Genomic DNA, 19,927 nt, shown 5'->3' with positions numbered 1-19,927 from the left:
AACTTCAGTTATACGGAGAGCAGAAGAACTTGGAGAGAACATCGCATTACAGATACGCCAAAAAGCTAGAAACTTCCTATGGTATTCTCTGGCACTGGATGAGTCTACTGATCTCTCTAGTACGTCATAACTTCTCGTGTTCATTCATGGAGTTAATTTGACTTTCAGATCACGGAAGAGTTGGCATCAGTTTGCAGCATGCACGGAAGAACAACTGGAGAAGACATTTAAATGGAAGTGCATAAAATTTTGTAAGACTATAACCTTCAGTGGAATCAGCTTAGAGGTGTAGCAGTTGATGGAGGAAAAATCATGGCTGGAGTAAAGAAGGGTCTGGTGGAGCTGATCAGGAAACAGTTGAAAGATCTTCAACTCCCAAGCGCTCTGTGCAAAAGACTTAGATATTTCTTATGTACTGAAACCAGTCATTTCTGCAGTGAACTTCATTCAGGGTCCTGCACTTAATCATCGCCAGTTCAAGGCGTTTCTTGAAGAAATTGATTCAGATTTCTGTGACTTGCCTTATCACACGGCGGTGAGGTGGCTCAACTGCGGTAAAGTTTTGTCTCGTTTTTCTAAGCTGAGAAGAGAAATAGATATATTTCTTATCGAGAAATATAGAGCCAATCCACTTCTGTCGGATCCCACCTGGTTGTCATCACATCCCACATGAATGAACTTGAAACTTCAGGGAAAGAATAACCTTTTCTGTGATCTCTATAGAATCATTAAAGGATTTCGGAGAAAGCTGTCATTGTTTGAAGCACATTTGGAAGGAGGAAACCCCTCTCATTTTCAGTGTTTCAATGAGTTTCATGCTGAAATCACAGAAGATGTCAATCTGGAGTTTCAGAAAAAGGTTATTGGTGATCTAAATAAGCATATTTTGGAGATATTTTCGGATCTCGACAGAATCGAAAGTGACATTCTCCTTTTTCAGAATCCTTTTGATTGTGTCATTGATGACCTGCCAGTGGAACTTCAGCTGGAGGTCATCGATTTGCAAGGAAATGACTTGTTGAAAGCAAAACACAGAGAGGGTAACTTATTGAATTTTACAGCTGCATACCTGAAGATGATTTTCCAAAGCTGAAGCAGTTCGCATCTGGTATGGCATCAGTATTCGGAACAACTTATGTCTGTGAACAAGCATTTTCAAAAATGAAGCATGTGAAGTCGGTACATCGGTTAAGGTTGACTGGTGAACATTTGAAAGCAATTCTAATGATTGGATGCAGCAATTCAAAACCGAACATTGAAGATATTTTGAAAGCCAAACGCCAATTTCATAAATCTCACTAACTTTTTGGCGGCTCAGTGAAATTCAGATATGTACTCACTATGTGCAATGTGATAACTGTTTTTGCTAATGTCACCTTCTTTGATAACCTTTTGGTAAATAAAAATGTTGGTTGTATTTCTGTTTGTTTTTTATTATATGTGTGTATTGCATGTTACTCCCACATGGCTAATGTGGCATCCTAAACTTAGTGTTAAGTCTTTTACAGAGAGCTTTCGTTTCAGCTTATGAGTATTGAACATAATGATCATGTGGCCCGCGCTTCTCATTCCCCAAGTAATCTGGCCCCCTGTGAAAAACGTTTGGTGACCCCTGTATTAGATTAATTTAAAACCATTGTTTAATGCAACTGTATTCAACGATCTGTTCCAATACTGCGTTCAGAAGAGAAAATGACATAGTATCATTGCGTACATAAATCTTTGAAGACAATATTTCAAGTTACGTTTAGTTTGACTTGTATACTTTATGTTTCACTGACGCCTAATTTATTATATATCTATTTTCTCTAACATTTATTTTCTTAAGTGCTAGAAAGTATCGTTTTAAATTTGTTAAATTATTTGAAAATAGGAATAAATTTGTTGTCTGCACACACTGGCGATTTAACTGATTGTAACTTAATATTACTGTTTAATCTAGTAAGTTGATAATTTAATTGTACTTTAGTTGTGTGAGCCCTGGGGCTAATAATTTTGTGGCCCCCACATTCCATGTATTAGAGACTTCTTGAACCTACGTGTTTTCCAGACATCGCGTATGTACTTTATAAGGTACTCAGTCAGTACTTTACTAACAAATACTAAATTACCACTGTCACCTGGCAAAATATAATCTTTTTTAGGTTTCATAAATTTTATAACTTGATCGCCAATGTATTTAAAGCAGATTTTGCGCTAGAATTTTACATGTTTAAGAAATAATAGTGCTCTAACACAGCTTAAAGTGTGGCAAAACCAACAAATGATTCACTTCCAAAATTTGCGAGAAATTTGTTCCGATAATATTATTTACACAAATAAAACTTTTGAACACAAATATAGGAAAAAAATGCCACAAAAGAGTTTAAATATTGGTTTACGGAAGAAGTGCTGAGATACTATTAGGTTAGGCTTAATTAAAATGGCTTAAAATATACAATTATGAAGGATCAAGTTTATCACAACTGCTGAAATTATTCCAAGAAGTTAAAAGTTTGTTCATAGTTAACCATAAAGTTGCACATTGGACAGTCTATGCTTTGTCTACCGCCAATATCAAAAACCGGTTTCGAGCGTTAAAATCCTACAGACTTAAAAATTAACGACGAGGATAAAGTTAATGAAACATGTCCTACATGAACGTTCAAAGTAAATTTCGTTTTGCAAATCGTAAACATGTTTTGAAACGCACAAAAACCAACACAAATTAGAGACTGATGTATGAACTTGAAAAGAAAACTTTCATATAATAACTATCATATACTAGTAAACAAGCATGATGAAAAATAAATGGAGGATCAAACGGATGTGTTTGCGAAGAAATGAAACAAAATGCTAGAAATGAAGAGATTCAAACACTTGTAAACCAAGAAACCCAATATTTATCGCACACAGATAAAAATAAACGTATAGGAATTTTACTTCTATAATGGCCTTTAGCTTCAAAACTGTCTACCGAGGCAGAAAGTAAATAAACTGTACGCAACAAAGAATTCGTTTATATCTAACTTTTAAGCTAAACCTAACCCCTAATGCAAAAACTCGCACTTCTAAAATACGTCATTGAGTGTTCTCTTTATACATAATTCAAGCCAAAGTTATACCAACTTTTACAAACCTCTTAAACGACCTTCACTTAGATGGTACCCATACAGAGGAAAAGTGGTGGCACAAAAATATGGCCAAGTGAGTATAAGCTCTATGACAATGTTCACAATAGTATTAATTGACCCTTTAGCCACGTTACGTCGTAGTACAAACATCATACAATAGTTCTCTTTACCTACATCCTAGCAGAGATACAGTTTATTTGGATGCTACATGTATCATCGTAGAGAAATCATCAAGCTAACTAGTGGTTATTTGTTGTGAAGATCATGTGATAAAGTCTTTATAATTAACACATCTTAAAAAAAAAAAATAACGGGCTTCCAGAGATACCGATATCATTCTTAAGGCTTTTTCGATATCCACTGTTTTACTTCTGCAGCTGTACAGCCATGGTTATTAAACAACAACAACAAACGAAACAGGATTCACTTGTACAAAAATTCCTTGAACCCAGAAAAAAAATCAATGCAGTGAATGTTTTAAAATACCAAAGACCATTCCAAATAAGTTTTTAATTCTAGAAGTGAACTAGATACATGTATACTCAAAATACATTATGTACCTGAGAACAGTTCACCTGAGAATACTGCAGCTAAAATATGGCTGAATGTGAAGCCACGAAATAAAGGATTTCTATTGTGAAATGATTAACAACTTGTTTCAACAGCTACTCTTTACCGTAACTTTAGTCTTCTTTGATCGACGTGTTTTTATAACATTTCAATATTAAATCAGAATCTGTTTTACGCATGCTTGAAGTATCATACTCTTTGACTCACCATCATAATTCTCTGGTTTAAACCACAAAACCATATATTTAGTAAGGTCTCTTTTACAATGGTTTATCCTGTTATTAGAAGTAATGGTCATAAAGGTACATCAGATGTTAAGTTTCCCAATCCAACGAACACAAGAAAATAATGAAAATAGCATTAGAATAAATATATCTATTCATTCTGAAGAACTACATCAGTATCTTAGCAGCCTGAATTGTCAGAAATACCATTTTATTTTTTCTGATGTTTTAACAAATACGAATTTTAATAAATCTAACATTACAAAAATGTTCTAACAAAACTTTGAACTGTCACCAACATCATAGAGATTTTAACATGTGATTGTTACGTAAAAAACAACAAAAAACATTTGATCCAAGTATGTCATCATATCACATGGTGAGAGGGGCATAAATGCTCAGTTGTCAATTGCAGAAGTACTTTCACATTTCAAGTGAAAGCCTTAAAAAACTCGTTTAATTAGGTTCCATAGGCATATATATTGATATGTCTGAATTATCCAAAATATTTACCAACAGATGATAGTAGGATCTTACACTATCAATACTTAAATGAAAGTGAGTAGAAAGATTTACTTAAAACCTTGTTAATTTTTTTATTTTAATAAGTGTTTTCACCTCATTCAAAGGGATACAAAATACACTGAAATCTTAACTATACTCATTACCAAGGCATACTAAATATGTTAAAAAGGTTCAAAATAAACTAAGCTGCATTTAATGTTTTTGATAATTGTTTCTGTTAAAATTTCTTCTGAAAACAAATTGCACATGGTGAAATTTGTGGGTTATACATTTGGTTTAATTTTACAATGCCTTCAAAAAGGAAATAACCTACACAAAGACACAACGCCCACTTTAAACAATCTGTTTGGTGTAAACCACATTCTAACTTCTAGCAATTTATAGTTACTATTGTGCAAAACAACTTCTGATAACAGCAGTTCATGTATTAGTTTATTGTATATTTCTATTTGCCAGCTGAAAAATACAGTTTGAAGTTTTATCATTTCAGATAGATCATTCAAGTAAATAAGAGAAAAGATGTTTTGTAGAGTCTTATTGGTGAATAAAATCTCTTTAACTAGAAAATCATTTGCCTTAAATCTTTTGAAAAAATAGAAAATTTATATACATACCAAAATCTAGACTAAACAAACTGTAAAGATGTAGACCTATACTTAAGAAAAATTCTAAACTTTTTCATGGTAGCTTCTAATCAATCTCATCTACTACATGATTTATAGGATTAGCTATCACACAAAAATATATATAACAAGCATGAATCACATAGTGTACAAACTTTTTATTATTAGTTTGACAGAAATTACATAATGAATCTAACTGCAGGCTTCAATAAGAAAAATGTTTACATTACAGCAATGAAAGACTTTACAGTAGTTCCCAACTTGTTCAAAACAATGGAATTTTTCATTTTCAAATAATGTGGTTAGTAACTCAGTGATTAACTGCTCGAATCATTTATTCTTATGCAACAAATTCTTTGCTTCAATTTCCAGAATTTTTTTTTTAATAAAATGCAGAAATACTCTAAAACCAGGTTAATGTTTTTAACACAAATTTCAAGTGTATGTTTGTGTGAAACTGTTATCATGAAGTGACACCATACTGCTTAGTTCTCATTTAAAAAAATCTAATAACAGCTACAAATGCCAACAAAAGCCATTTTGCATCAGACGTTTAGTAACAAAACAACATAAATATAATTAAATCTGAATTCTGTAACCTGTTTATAAAATAATCATACATAGCAATTAGTATTTTGAAACATTTTGAATGCATTTTGGGGAGTATGTTTAATGAGCACAAAGAACCTACAGTTTAAAGGTTTGACACAAAACTGATTACATTTGTACAGAAACCTTGACTAAACTAATATCCTACTTTGAAGGCAACAGAGAGAATAATAGAGAAGAAAAACAAATCAGAACACAATGTAGTTCACATGAAATATACACCTCTAGTAATTTAAATACAGGTATTAGTACCTAAACAAAACTATCACCAGTGAAACAGGTAAATGGTATTTGGAACTACAATTATGGAAAAACTTAACACTAAACTATTTATGTCCATTCAGTGGTGACTAAAAACAAACTGCTGGTGAAGGAAGACTAGAGTGCACACAATTTGGTGGTTACAAGCATGGTTTCAGTAACTAAGGTTGAATTTCATAGTGTAAACAGGAATCTCAAAACTTACACAAACCTTCACCTAAAGTTCCTGTTTCTTTTGGCAACTTAAAACTCAATAAAAAAAAATGCATGAGATTAAATTAATGTGTTTTTGAAAACAAAACAGTTCAGAATTAATTTTTGAAAATAATATAATAATGAAAAAAGTTTCTAGAATATCACTGCTAAAAATCAATTAATAATTTTAGTAGTTTCAAATTATTACCAGTACACTGTAGGTTAAATTACTCATCTTACTTAATAACAGATGGTAAATGTCTTTTAGCTACCAGTATTAGTAAAAAAAAATATAGGTATTTGAAATTCAACTTTTAAAGAGAGTTAAAAATTCACCCAAACTTTTTTTTATGATAATAATGTGCAAAAAAACAACAAAATTTTTTCTCTTTAAATTCAGAAAAATGTTAAGTATTACCAACATTTATTGAGATATTAAATTAAAATTATCAACAACGTGTGTGTGTTTATCTATATAACCTATATAGGCTTACTTATCAGAAATAAAACATCAGAAAATTACTATTCTATAATGGAATTACCTGCTACTGACATAGGTTAAAAAAACAAAACAATCATTCATTATGTTATCTTATATTTTACTCAAGTTAAGGTTCTTGGAAGTAAAATAAATACAGTAACTGATAAATTACCTTCAATTTCACTGTAGTGCCTTAAATTAACAAAGTTTTTGAATCAATAATCAAGTTTAAGGTCTCCCATAATAAGGGTCTTTCAAAAACTCCCTGTACCTCACTACCCTCCATTTTATTCTAGAGAATCAGAACAGACAGTAAACATGGGTGGATGCTTCACTCTGTGCTGTATTTTTACTCTACAACTGAGAAATAATCAGTCTACCTTCACTACACTATAGATTTTCCTCACAAACCAAAAACAGGCAAAAAATCCAACGGTTCCTGTAAGAAAAAATGAGATAAAACATGACAGCCATTAACAGATTTAGTGTACAGATAAGCATTCAAAAAAATATACCACCAATGAAATGTCAAAAAATGTGTTCTTATTCCTTCCAAATAAATTTTAAATTTAGGCTAATAACAATTTAAAGGAACATCACACAACAAAATCTAAACTGTATTTTATATATAAAAAAAACATGCATCCTGTGGAATTTAAATTTCTCTATTACTTCACAATGTAGGTACAAAAACTAAAAATTCTTTACATAAGATCAAAATTTCAAAGAAAGTTTAAATTTGCTTATGAAATTCTGCATTAATCATACATACCTGTGAGAAGGAAAAAGAGAAAAACCATAATGAAAGTGTAGCCAAAGTACAAGAATGTAGAGGTGAAGCCAGTGATATTTAACTTAGTGATAAAATAATGGATGCAATACACAAATAGGTAAACTGCTGTAAAGCCACTTGTTAGGAAAGAGCGCCACCACCAGTGGTAATCCTGAAACAAAAAATAAATTTAAGTAATTTATACTAATATTAAGTACAAATGTTTAAAACTCCCACTTTTAAATCTCAATAACTAATATTCTACAAATACAAACTTTATTTCTAAAAACTAGTGTAGTATTAAATAAAATGAAAGAAATACAGTTGAACATTTTCTGTAAATTATATATATGTTTCAAATACTGTTCCCAACAGTGGTGGTAGATAAATAGGACCATTAGTTCAGCAGAAAACATCACATTTAATAACATAATACCAGATACAAATAATTAAGTAACATCACTGTGCCAAACTGCAATATTTTAAATACAGATTTACATTATAGTAAACTGAAAGACATTAAAATTTGGAGTTCACTATCCCAATTATTAAAAAACAATAGCTTAACTAGTTAGCTCTATATTTTCAGTCTAATGTTGATTATCTGAAATAAACATTTCAAGAAATATTTTAATACATTCAAACAAGGCAAAGCAGTCAACTTCATTATGAGTTTTATTAAATTCTTAAAATAATCTAATGTTTAGGATTTAAAGGAAGAAATTACAAAATGTGTAATAAAAATGGAATACAAATTAAATAACCTTCAGAATGAGAGCAGTATTTTAGGATGTAATCCATACACTCATGAAATGAATAGAGCTTAACACTGTGATGTTAACACAACCTTCATAACAACATATTTCCAACTGGTATTTGCCCTTTCTCACAGATGTCTATTTCAATCTCCTTGCTGCTCTCTAAGCATTGGTAAAAAATTTCAGACTGCACACCATGATGTATTATATAGCCCACCAATTTCATACCACAACTGAACATGTACATATCACATGACTATTTTCCACCAATAGTTTTGTATCACCTATAATGGCACTATTAGATACCTCTGCTATTCCCACTAAATTTTTACTTTTGAGAATTAGCATGACATCAAAGAATAACACCAGCAGTGAGAAGGAAGTGTGTAACAGGAGTTAGGTACCTATCTGATATACACTTCCAAAGTGAAAAAATAACTTCTAATATGGTCTTATCACTCCTCACACAAAACTAGAATCCCATACTACAAAGAGAGAGGGGGCTGGCATACACACACAACATTTAAACCCAGCAAACAGCAAACACCAAGATTGAACAAGGGTTCTCCATGATGAACTGAAGCACACAAGTGGGTAACCATATTACTTCTGAAATAGGTATATTTGCCTTAGAAGAAGGAAATGAACCTGATAAGGGTAAAAAAATGCACAAGTATAATTTATTCTGAAAGGTGAAATCCATTTTAAAAAACAACCTGACTTAGCTATGTATGCACCCCAAAAAATGTATTCTGAAAAGTGAAATTCATTATAAAAAAACAACCTGACTTAGCAATGTATGTACCCCAACCTCAACTGGACAGGTGAGGAGGCTGAATGAATGCCACACTGGAGAAAGAGTAATAGGCATACAAAATTCCATATATTAAAAAACAGACAGTTCTCGATTTATTCAATCAAGGTGTCAGAGATCTTCCTTTACTTTGCTCATGAAAGTCTGAGTGATGGTGCACAATGGAAAAACCACCTATGGATAATGTGAAATATGTATATATCAATGGGCATGCTACCAGTAGTCTTGCAGAACACCCCACCTCTACAGCTACTCTTATGGAACATTTAGTAAATAGTGTTGATTTGAGGCAAAGTATATCTGACCAGACAAAACCCACCAGGAAGTGAGATCCCATTTGCAGTATTGCAGTAGGAAAAAAAATGAGGGTCTCTGAAGAGAAAACAAATGAGATTATGTAATAAAAGTTATCCCCATTCAAATGCAAATGGATGTGTATGGAATTGTTATAGGAGGGAGACAATATCCATCTGAGGAAGATATAGCCAGATTGTGCAGATAACAATTTATCCCAAATGAGATTATGTAATAAAATTTATCCCCATTCAAACACAAATGGATGTGTATGGAATTGTTATAGGAGGGAGACAATATCCATCTGAGGAAGATATAGCCAGATTGTGCAGATAACAAGAGATGAGGTTATTAAGATTAAATCCACATTCCAGCCTGAACAATTTCCTCAAATGGACTGCAAAGGAGAGTAGCTAAAGACATATTGACATTGCAAATTTGATGAGAAGAAACAATGTGGAGATGGCAACCTTCTAAGGATAAATCAGGATATGCCAGACTAATGAGTTGATGAATCCAATCAGTTAGTGGGACATTGGTTAAACCACAGGAAACAAGGGGATTCCAAGAAAGAAAAAGTCAGTAAAGTGAACTCTGAAAGGATGCATTATATACCACATAATACCAAAGAGTGAATCAGAAAAAGAAACCAATCTGGATCAGAATTGGAGTAAATGTGATAGAATGCAAGGAATATTGTGTGAAAGCCAAACAGCCTTTACATGCAGCATAAAACTTAGGAAAGAAGAACTGGTTTTGATACAAGATAAATGAAATGGTAGAGGATTGTGGGAACATTGATGGAATTAATATCTGATCAACAACATCCACATACAAGGGAAAGAAGGAAATAGGTGTTGAAGAAGATCATATGTGGAACATGTCAACAAAGGTTCAAAAAGAGAATGGGAGAGGTCATAAGGGATCACACCTGATCCCAAACAAACAAATCAAAGGAACATGGAAGATGCATGAACCTGAAAGGAGTGGAAAAGGAGGGAAATGGTAAGGGAGGGCAAAACCTTATAAAATTTGGAGAAAAACTGTTTGATGAAACTGCCCAATAGCTACACACAAAATAGCCAAGTCTTTGTCAAAACAAGTGAAGAATTGGAAAAGACGAAGGGCAGAATGATGGGAAGGATAAAAACCACATCAAAGAGACCAAAGACAGAAGGTAAAGTATCACCTTTGGTAACTGGACATGGAAGAAAGTCTTATGAACCTGGAAAGAAAAAATGCAATGCATGAAGTCAGTCCCCAAGTTTAAGCAGTGGAGTTTACAAAAGCAATGCCTGAAGAGAGAGAGGGTGATGATGTATGGAAATGTTGCCCAACTGATGTTAATGAAGCAGAGACTGAGATAGAGGTAATGGTAGATGAAGATTGTTAACCAAAACACCTGTGGATTGAGGATATAAGAACCACTTAATGAGGGTGGGCTCTAGTTGGGTCAAGACAAACCAATAAAAAAAATAAAATAGTAAAATCATTAAAATATGTAAAAAAGGAATCATGTTAAAACAAAACATAATCTAATATTCAAATTAAAATCTTAAATAGGCTTAAAAAGACAAATGACCCTTAAAAATTTAAAAACAACCAAAGTAGACAGTGTCATCATCATCAACGACTTTGTCGATGTCAAGGGTGAACCCATGGTAAAAATACGTTTAAAATGGTGTCGTCTCTCTTGATTGTAACAACAAAAAGACAATAAAATGTGAGTTATTGTGACTGGAGTATTACACAGACCACACATTGGTGCATCAGTACCAGATAAAAGAAAGCACGGAGTTAAAAACTGACTAATGCATAGCCTAGCCAGAACAACTTCCTCCTTCCAATCCTTATGGGAGTAAGAGAGCCAAATAGCATTAGAAGGTTTGATCTGGAAGAGCTTGTAATCGCTTTGCTCACTCTAAGTCGACTGCCATCTGACGCAGAGCTGGGCCTTGAATTCAGGACCATAGTCCATGTATGGGACAGGCCATACTATCACAGCAGTGATAGTACCAGAGCAGACAGACAGGGGGGGGGGAGTAGAAGTATACTGTTCACTAACCTTTCAAATCCTGTCCTGAATTGTGATGTGGTTTAAAAGTGTGGGATACCTATGAAAGGTATCCCAGGTCCATTTTTGAGCTTTTCTTGCCATGTGGCAAGCAGAATCCCATCAAGGACAAGGATCTGTAGGAAATGTGTCGAGGGATTAGGAATACATTGAGCAGCTGCCTGGACAATACAGTCAGTCACTGCTGCCATGCAGTCAGTTATCGATGGGTTACAGATGATGGCGGGGATCAAGTAGTTTTGAAAGAGCAGTGATTGAGGGCTAGTTGACCTGGTTCAACTTCCATCGAGGCACACAGGTTGGATGGCATCAACCATGAACAATCTCTCAAAATGATAGGAAATGATCACTGCCCCATGAGTTACTGTCAACCCTTCAAGAAAAATATGAGAAAATTGAATGGGAGCAGATAGAAAGATCACCATCAGTAAAATACATGAAAATAAGTAAAAGAACCAGTACTGAAGAGAGAGAGATTGTGATCCAAGATCATATGCTCTATGTAATGACCCCTCCCATTAATATCAGCACCACCCCAGCTGGGATTATGTTCATTAAAATCCTCTAGGATAAAAAAGGGAGACAGCAATTGCTCAATGAGGACATCAAGCTCTAACTGATCACAGGTCTCTTCAGGAGCCAGGTAAAGAGAAGAAATAGTGATGATACGATCCAAGGAAGTACAGATGGCTACAGCCTCCAAGTGTGTATCAAATGACAAAGATAGGATGGGCACATGCTGATCAACCAGCAGTATCACCCCACCATGCACTCATCCATCACACAACCTGCCATTTCTGTACAAAGAAAACTGCTGAAGGGTGACTCTATTGGCACGCTTAAGAAACATTTCTTGTAAGTAAGGAGAGACACACGAGATGGTAAGAGTCAAGTCCTTAGTGTCATCTATATTTGAATGAAAACTCCAACAGTTCCACTGGATTAGAGTGACCATTTTTATTTATGTGGAGGAGAAAGATGTGAGGACCCCTATTGTTTTCAACCACATTTTTTCTTCTTTATTGGATGGTCATCAAACTTCATGGATCCTGCCCTGGGTCAAGTAGGCAGGTCTCTGTCTGTGGACAAAGGTTCCACAATTGAGGGCATAAATAGTCGTTTTACTTCATGGGCCTGCAGAAGAGGATGAACCTGAGAAAACACCCGAACCTGAAGCCAAAGAAGTGGAACCGGACAGTAATTGGAAGGAGTGGCAGGGACGAAAATAAAAGTAGATATAGATTTATCAACTCTTTTAATCATAAAGGGCAAATATTCTTCAGATGTTTTATAAACAACTCTGCTGGAGGCATGGAGAGATCTGTCTGCACTCCTGCTGTGGCAGTGGAATGGAGTGCAGTATACATCCAAGATGGAATTGGGGACAATTTCCAAACCTCTGGGTAGGAAATATTATTTATAGTCTTCAACCATTGCACCTCTTTCTCCTCCACCCATTTAGGACAAAAAATAGAGTAAGAGGGGTGTGGACCAATATAGTTAATGCAGCATGGTTCTGGTTTGCACTTGTAAATAATGTGATTTTCACTACAACAAGCATGACAAGATATTTTTGAGTGACTGAACCATTGACACTGGTAACATCCGAGAGAGTTGGGAATATATGGCTGTACCTTACAGTTAAGGTAAACTGCTTTGACTATTGCAGGAAGACGTGGTGATATAAACATCAATGTCAGAACATTAGTAGGCATCATAATTCTGTCTTTGTAAGTGGAGATTTTGCACACTGCAGAAACGACTTGACTAGACAAACCAATGAGGATCTCTAATACAGGAATGTTCTTTAAATCTCTCTCACCTGTAACCCTTCTAGAAGAATTCAAAGTTGCATGGGGAGTAACCTCAATGGGTATATCCCCAATGGCCTTTGATTTCAAGAGGAGTTTGGTATATGTGGTGAAGATATTTCCACCAAAATCTATTCAGAGTGCAACCTCTCTATAGACTTAGGAGAACTAGCAAACCACACTAATACATTTTGAATTAAAAAGGCAAGGGGACATTTGCCCTAAGAATTTCTTGGATATGGAATGGATAATTAGAAATCGAAGAATAGAATTTGACTGTGATGTTAACAGTATAACAGTCATACATGTGGTCATTTTTTGATAATCTGTCTTTCAATTTTTTTTTTTTTCATAAATTGGGGTACCCATAATAGAGATGTTACATTTCAGTGCCCAATGACCCCACCCACAATGGAGCCCTCTAAGGAGATGTACTACAATTCTAAACAAAACATTGCAGCAACACCAGGGTGAGCACCATACCCAAACACCAGAATCAGAAACAATGTTCACAACACTCGTTGAGAATGTCCAACACTGGTACTCAGTTCACCCTAGCCCAAGTGGACCAGCCAATAGCTCCTGGAGGGGAAGGGGAAATCCAAGACCATCTGTGTACAGAAATTCAAGGCCAAAGTGGTGTGTTAATATTGGACCCCTCAATCACCAGGATTCTCTCCTGGATCATCCACATGGTAAACACATGGGTGGATGTTTAGGTCCCAGAGGAGGTAAACTGAAAGTATACAACCTTCTCTGGGAGGTCCCCTCACCACATACAGTAATCCACCTCAAGGGGTGTAAAAGTCCAGACAAGATAGAATAAGAAAAAAAGATGGTTAAGATAGTTTTTTGAGAAAGGAGGTAAAACAGTATTGGACTAAAATAACAGCAATAAATCATAACCAACTACAAACAGGGAATTTTACAAAATTTCTGTGAAGTGTCTGTAAATTCTGTTTCTTGTGATAAACTAACAATTTATGCAGTTAAATCTATTTAAAAACCAAAATAATATAACAGTTATATTTGAGTGTCATGAATACATTTCTAATAAATTAAGAGGCAAGCTCATGAAGTTATAGTTTGATGTAATTTTTTTTGTTTTATACAAAGATGGATAAAGAATTTGTTTCAGGCTACCTAGCCATCCTAACTAATCCAATGGAAGGTGATACTTTTAATCTGCAATTTGGTACAAGTCACTGAAAGTTTTACACAAGTACATGTAAAACTGTTTGTTCCACATTACAACATATAAAATAAAAGCAAAAAAATCAGATGCACAATCTAAATGAAAGCTCGAAAGTTAAATATTTTTCATTATGATCGTATAGACGTGTGTAGCACAAAGCTCTATGGCTGGTTGAACCCCTCAACTAAATACACATAAAGCTTCTGTGAATAACATGCTTTATCATCAACCTAGCATGACTGGAGAGACAAAATAGGCTAAAAACAATGGTTATGAAATAAACAAGGTATGTGGTTTTAAAAACTAATACATTTCTTACTGGGTTATAAACAGCTCTTTGACTGTTATAAAAGTGTCATACTAATAGCTAAATTTTCAATATAAAATATCCCACAAGTACACTTAAATGATAAACAAACATATGGCTAACCTCAGCACACAGATGGAAATAACATAGTAACACAGTTGTTTCCGAGCAAGTGATGATCAGGATGATGAAGACAAGAAATAAAAATCCAAACATGTAATACATCTGGCTGGACCTATACATAAATATACATTTAAAAATTGTGATTTCTGAAACAACAACAGTGCAGTGCACAAGCATTAATCTGTGTTACAGCAAGCAATGCATGGCCAAAACTACCACTGTGAATAACCTACAATAAGCACTGTTTGTGAAATAATACCCTTTATGTCTACTGATATTCATCTGATATTCAAAACACAAAGTAAATGTTTACTGTCATGCTATACATAATTGAAATCAGCAAACTCGTGTAAACTACAGTTTGAAAATTTAAAAAAAAAACTGTTCTTTTAACAACAAAGTCATGATACAAAACACCTGTTTACATATTTTATTGGTAAAACCTAAATGCATAAATACATTTATTCAGCTTACAGTACAATCAATCACAAAATTCTTCAGATAAACACAAAACATAAATATACATTAAATTTCAGAAAAAAAATAGAGTATTTAGCCTTCTTTTCCACATAATGTTCTCAGTACACAACAGTATGTTAAGTGATTATTCCTTTTACCTAGATTTAAAAAAAAAATTATAAAATGGTATAATGCTTATAACTTACTATAAAGTCTTTAATTAAATTAAACATTTAAATTCCAAAAAAGAGAAATATATATGTTTACAGAATTTATTCATTTTCCATTAGTTTTTAAAACTAATAGGTACTTTACTGTTAGTATAGTGTTGACACAAAACATTAGTCAAGTTCTAGCATATATAAACAGAAATTAGTGAAAGCATAAATAACAATAAGATATACAATTTAGTAAAAAAAATACTAGAAAATTTACTGTACATTATTCAGGCATAAAAAACAACTCTATGTCAACTGACAAAAGGCACATAAGTAGGTCCAAAACTACAAAATGAACTTCATGGAAAACTTAATGTGACTTACCAGATACTATTCAAAATGAAAAACAACTGAATGAAAATACATCCGAATGGAAGGATACCTCCCATAATAATTCCTGGCACAGGCTGGGTGTAGATGGATTGTTCAGGAATTTGTCTTGGTATCTGATTTGTTCTTACAGGGTGTTCAACAGTCTACATGTAAAAATTTCATATTTAAAAAATAAAATTCTAAAAATATTTTTTATGAGTTTAAACTTTTTAGATATTAAATTAAAATAGAAATACCAATAAAATATAACATTGCTAATCAATAGAGCCATAACGTTTTATGTCCAAATCGTACAATTTCATTGTTATTGGTAAATGTTTGTCTAACAACTGCCTCAATGTTTTAAAGTGCAGGTACCAAGGATACTATATGACCAATCTACTTGAGGATGAATACAGTATAATCATTTTGAATATAACAGTATGAATATAAGAATTATATTTCTTGTGTTAAAAGATGACAAACTTAAGTAGAGTACCCTTCTTACTAAAATAATGGAAAAAAAAGATGTGTTCATAGGTTCAATCCTAATGTCTATATATTTAAAATTATCAAAATATAGATATATACAGATTAAATCTGAAACTCCAAAAAACTTAACATTAACCCAAATAAACTAATTTTGAGCCTAAATGGCACTTTATGAAGCACAAGTGGACAAAACAGACAGGTCAGAAGTGCTTAAGGTTGGGCCATAATAACTACTAATTTTGAACTGTTGACAATAGGAAGAACAACTGATCAGCCAGCTCGCCTACAACTACAAAATGTTTGTCTGGCTGTTTAAACCAAGTGACCAGGAACATAAAATGGAAAAGAAGACATTCAAGAAAAATATTTCTGCAACATATATATACACCGAGTCCACCAGAGGACACTATGTACCCCATGTGACACTTCTTCATGGGACAAATCTCACTACAGGTTCTTGAATATACTCAATTTTGAAATAGTCATTATTTCAATCTTGTTACTCCATGACAAGATTTAAGATTAAACATTACACATGTTCTGCTCTCAATTATTTTCACAAATCTCATAACCTACATTTTTTAAACAAAACATCTGAATGTCCACAAATTCATAAATTTTTCACATCTCCAAACAACAAAATTGAGTGTTGTTTATAAAAAGCAGCCACAACTGAAATTGTGGAGTGTACTCAGAGACAAATATCTTAAGCCCTAAAGACTGTGATACGCAACCTAGATTTTTAACCACAGTATCACACACAGCCTAACAAATAAATACAAAAATATTCCAGTTTTTGAGCAAATCAAAATTTTATCTGCAGTGAAATAATAATGTTCTAAGTTTTGTTTTTTCTCAGTCACAAAATAACTATCTACAATGAAAATATTCATATATAATTCACCACTGAGATCCACTGAGAAGTAAGATTGTATTAAACTCTTTTGGTTAAATTTCTCATTGTTTCAAGCAAACCTACCAAATAACATATACAAATAATTTTAAAAAAATTACTACACAAGACTTTTCAATTTTATTACCTAATCTATCCTTGAAACAGAGGTAATTTCAACTTACCCTTTTCTTAAAACCAAAATAAGCACCAACAAAAGTGAGAGGCAGAGAAATGCCAAACCAGAGAGCCAACAAAGCAAGCAAAGTAGTAAACGGTATGGCAGCAGAACTTCCCTTGGCCCACAGGATCAAGTTCATGATGAAAAATAAACCAAAAAGCAGACTAGAGAGGGTGAGAAAATAGTTTAAATCAGCCAGGCCTTTTCTCAGAACAAAAACCTGTATAATTAAGTATACAACCTGATTTTTTTTATACAGTCTGAAAACCATTAAATGAAACTTAACAAAATAAATAATCTGTTAAAACTTCAGCACTCCTACTTATTAACATTTATATTTCTTTCAGATAAAGTACTTGTTTTATTAGTTAACCTTTTAAATATTCATATAAACACTGAGAGGTACTTTTAACATAACAAGGTCATCTCTTCACACATTTTATTACAAAATTTCTGAAGTGATAATGTTACTGATAAAAAGGCAACAGGTAAACTGTACTTCATAACAGATGTTTAATGAAAATATTTTAACACAATATAGAGAGGAAATGAAAGAAGTAAGACTAAAGAATTGTTTCACACCTTCAGATGAGCCTTTGCTAGAACAAGTACAATTTTTTGAAACATTTTCATTAAATTTTTAAATGATTATTGATTTCCTTTTCTCATTAGTGGTTTCAGTTTGGCAAACTAAAATAGACAGTCTGTAGACTGATAAAAATACACCAATAACAATATCAAAGTTAACCATTTTCTTAATTTATATTCATTGGTACTATATTCTTTACTAGACATACAAGACAAACCTAAGTTTTCTAGTTTTCTTTTGTTCCAAGTAAACAGAGGATCACATTTGGCATTGATTTTAATACTTATTGAATTTGTATGTATAAACATATATAAATAGGACTTGAATAGAATTAAAACATGATTACATTTTGAGATACAAGCATTTAATACAAACCCTGGACAGAGAAGTGCTGTCAACAACACATTAGATTTCCACTTTTCACCAGAAAAACCTACAAGGAGAAGAAACAGTTCACAGTTTTACCTACATCTGACAAATTGAACAAATTAGTTTGGAATAAATGACCATATCAAATTACAAAATATATATATATGAAATTAGTTAGGAAATATCACAGACATATTCATAATAAATTATACTGGATATTGATTAATTACATTAAAGAAATAAGCATATATTTTATTTACTACCATTATTCAACTGTTGTCTACAGAAATGTACATGAAATTAGGGACAGCAAAGATATCTAAATATTCTTATTTATACAGCAACATTTTGCCTACTCTCAGACAAGTTTTACAATTAAATTAAACTAGTTATCCATCACTGGATGGATAGTAGATATATTTAAATACTAGTGAAACCATGCTTATGGCCCATGTTCACTGGGCCACTATGATACAAATTTAGTGCTTGAACTACTGTGTTGAACTCTTAGTTTACTGATTGGTGCTACTAGGTTTTATGTATATATCTGAAATAAACAAAATAACAAATTATTCCACTTATTCCCACTATAGTTTAATAATCTTAGTAACTGAGATGTATTTGCATCTATAAAAATAGGAAATTTGGAGCAAACTAAAGACTCAACCTACTGCCCTGAAATCTTGTTTTGAAAGAATGAGTTAGTGTCATAATTCTTCTAAGTGGCTGGAAAAAGGTAGTAGGGGAAATTCTGAGCTTTTGGTTGGTTATTCATATGTGAGAGAGAAGTAAGCACATACAAGGGAGCATTTCTAAAAATGGAAAGAAGTGAGCAGGGCCAGTGTTTATTCAGTACATAAACAATATTTCAACTAATAGAAAAGATAGCATGTTTCTATTTTACAATCTAGCTTGTCAATACAGGTATTCTGACTTCCTAATTCTTAACAAACTATAGCCACTGTAATTGAAATCTAATTTCAACATACCACATAACATACAAAAATTTATTTATTTACCTTTAAAATAAAAAATTAACTAATGTATAACACGAAAATATGAAATATAGTCTTCAATTTGATGCCAAACTTATTGACATAGGTTCATCAAATTACAGCTGAATAACATTTTGTATGAGAGTCAACAAACAGGATGGCATGGCCTTTGACCTGTGTCGATTGGAGCAAGATTGACATCAAAATAGTTTTCTGAACAAGTATTAGCATTTGTTTTTTTAAAATAAAAATATCAGATTACTCTTTCTTTAGAAATAAAACTATATTATCTGCATTACCAAATATTCCCAAATGATGAATCAACACATTCTAATAATTAGAAGATTATTTTATGACACTGCATAATCCTAGTTATATCACTATGCTAAATTAACTATTTACTGGGTGAATTTTTAGTTCTGACTGATAAATGTAGCTGGTTTTGAACAGATATTATTGCTAACATAATATTATGAAAGCACCGTCTAATAATAAATTTTCCATACAAACAACTCAATCAGTTACAAAAAATTGAATAAACTATTTCATTTCTAATGGCTTAAAAAATCTTAACCTAATCAACTAGTGTACAAATATGCAATTACAGACTATAACACAAATTCTGTTCTAAACATAAATGATTATACCACTTGGGATACAATTAAATGTGA

At 32.8% G+C, this 19,927-nt stretch overlaps 1 protein-coding gene across 1 annotated transcript in view; it reads right to left on the bottom strand.

Annotated features, from left to right (window-relative positions):
- Positions 1-5,198: 5,198 nt before the first annotated feature.
- LOC143232441 (transmembrane 9 superfamily member 2-like) overlaps positions 5,199-19,927 on the bottom strand; it is a 43,818-nt gene continuing 29,089 nt past the window's right edge. The window contains exons 13-18 of the mRNA XM_076467900.1: positions 18,268-18,325; positions 17,308-17,467; positions 15,751-15,902; positions 14,750-14,861; positions 7,374-7,545; positions 5,199-7,040 (exon numbers count right to left, since the gene is read on the bottom strand). Of these exons, the coding sequence (XP_076324015.1) occupies positions 6,973-7,040; positions 7,374-7,545; positions 14,750-14,861; positions 15,751-15,902; positions 17,308-17,467; positions 18,268-18,325 (722 nt within the window). The 3' untranslated portion in view covers positions 5,199-6,972. The remainder of the gene's footprint in view (positions 7,041-7,373; positions 7,546-14,749; positions 14,862-15,750; positions 15,903-17,307; positions 17,468-18,267; positions 18,326-19,927) is intronic.

The sequence above is a fragment of the Tachypleus tridentatus genome, chromosome 11 (assembly GCF_004210375.1).
Source record: "Tachypleus tridentatus isolate NWPU-2018 chromosome 11, ASM421037v1, whole genome shotgun sequence".
NCBI classification, from domain to species: domain Eukaryota; kingdom Metazoa; phylum Arthropoda; class Merostomata; order Xiphosura; family Limulidae; genus Tachypleus; species Tachypleus tridentatus.
This window is presented reverse-complemented; position numbering and strand designations above follow the sequence as displayed.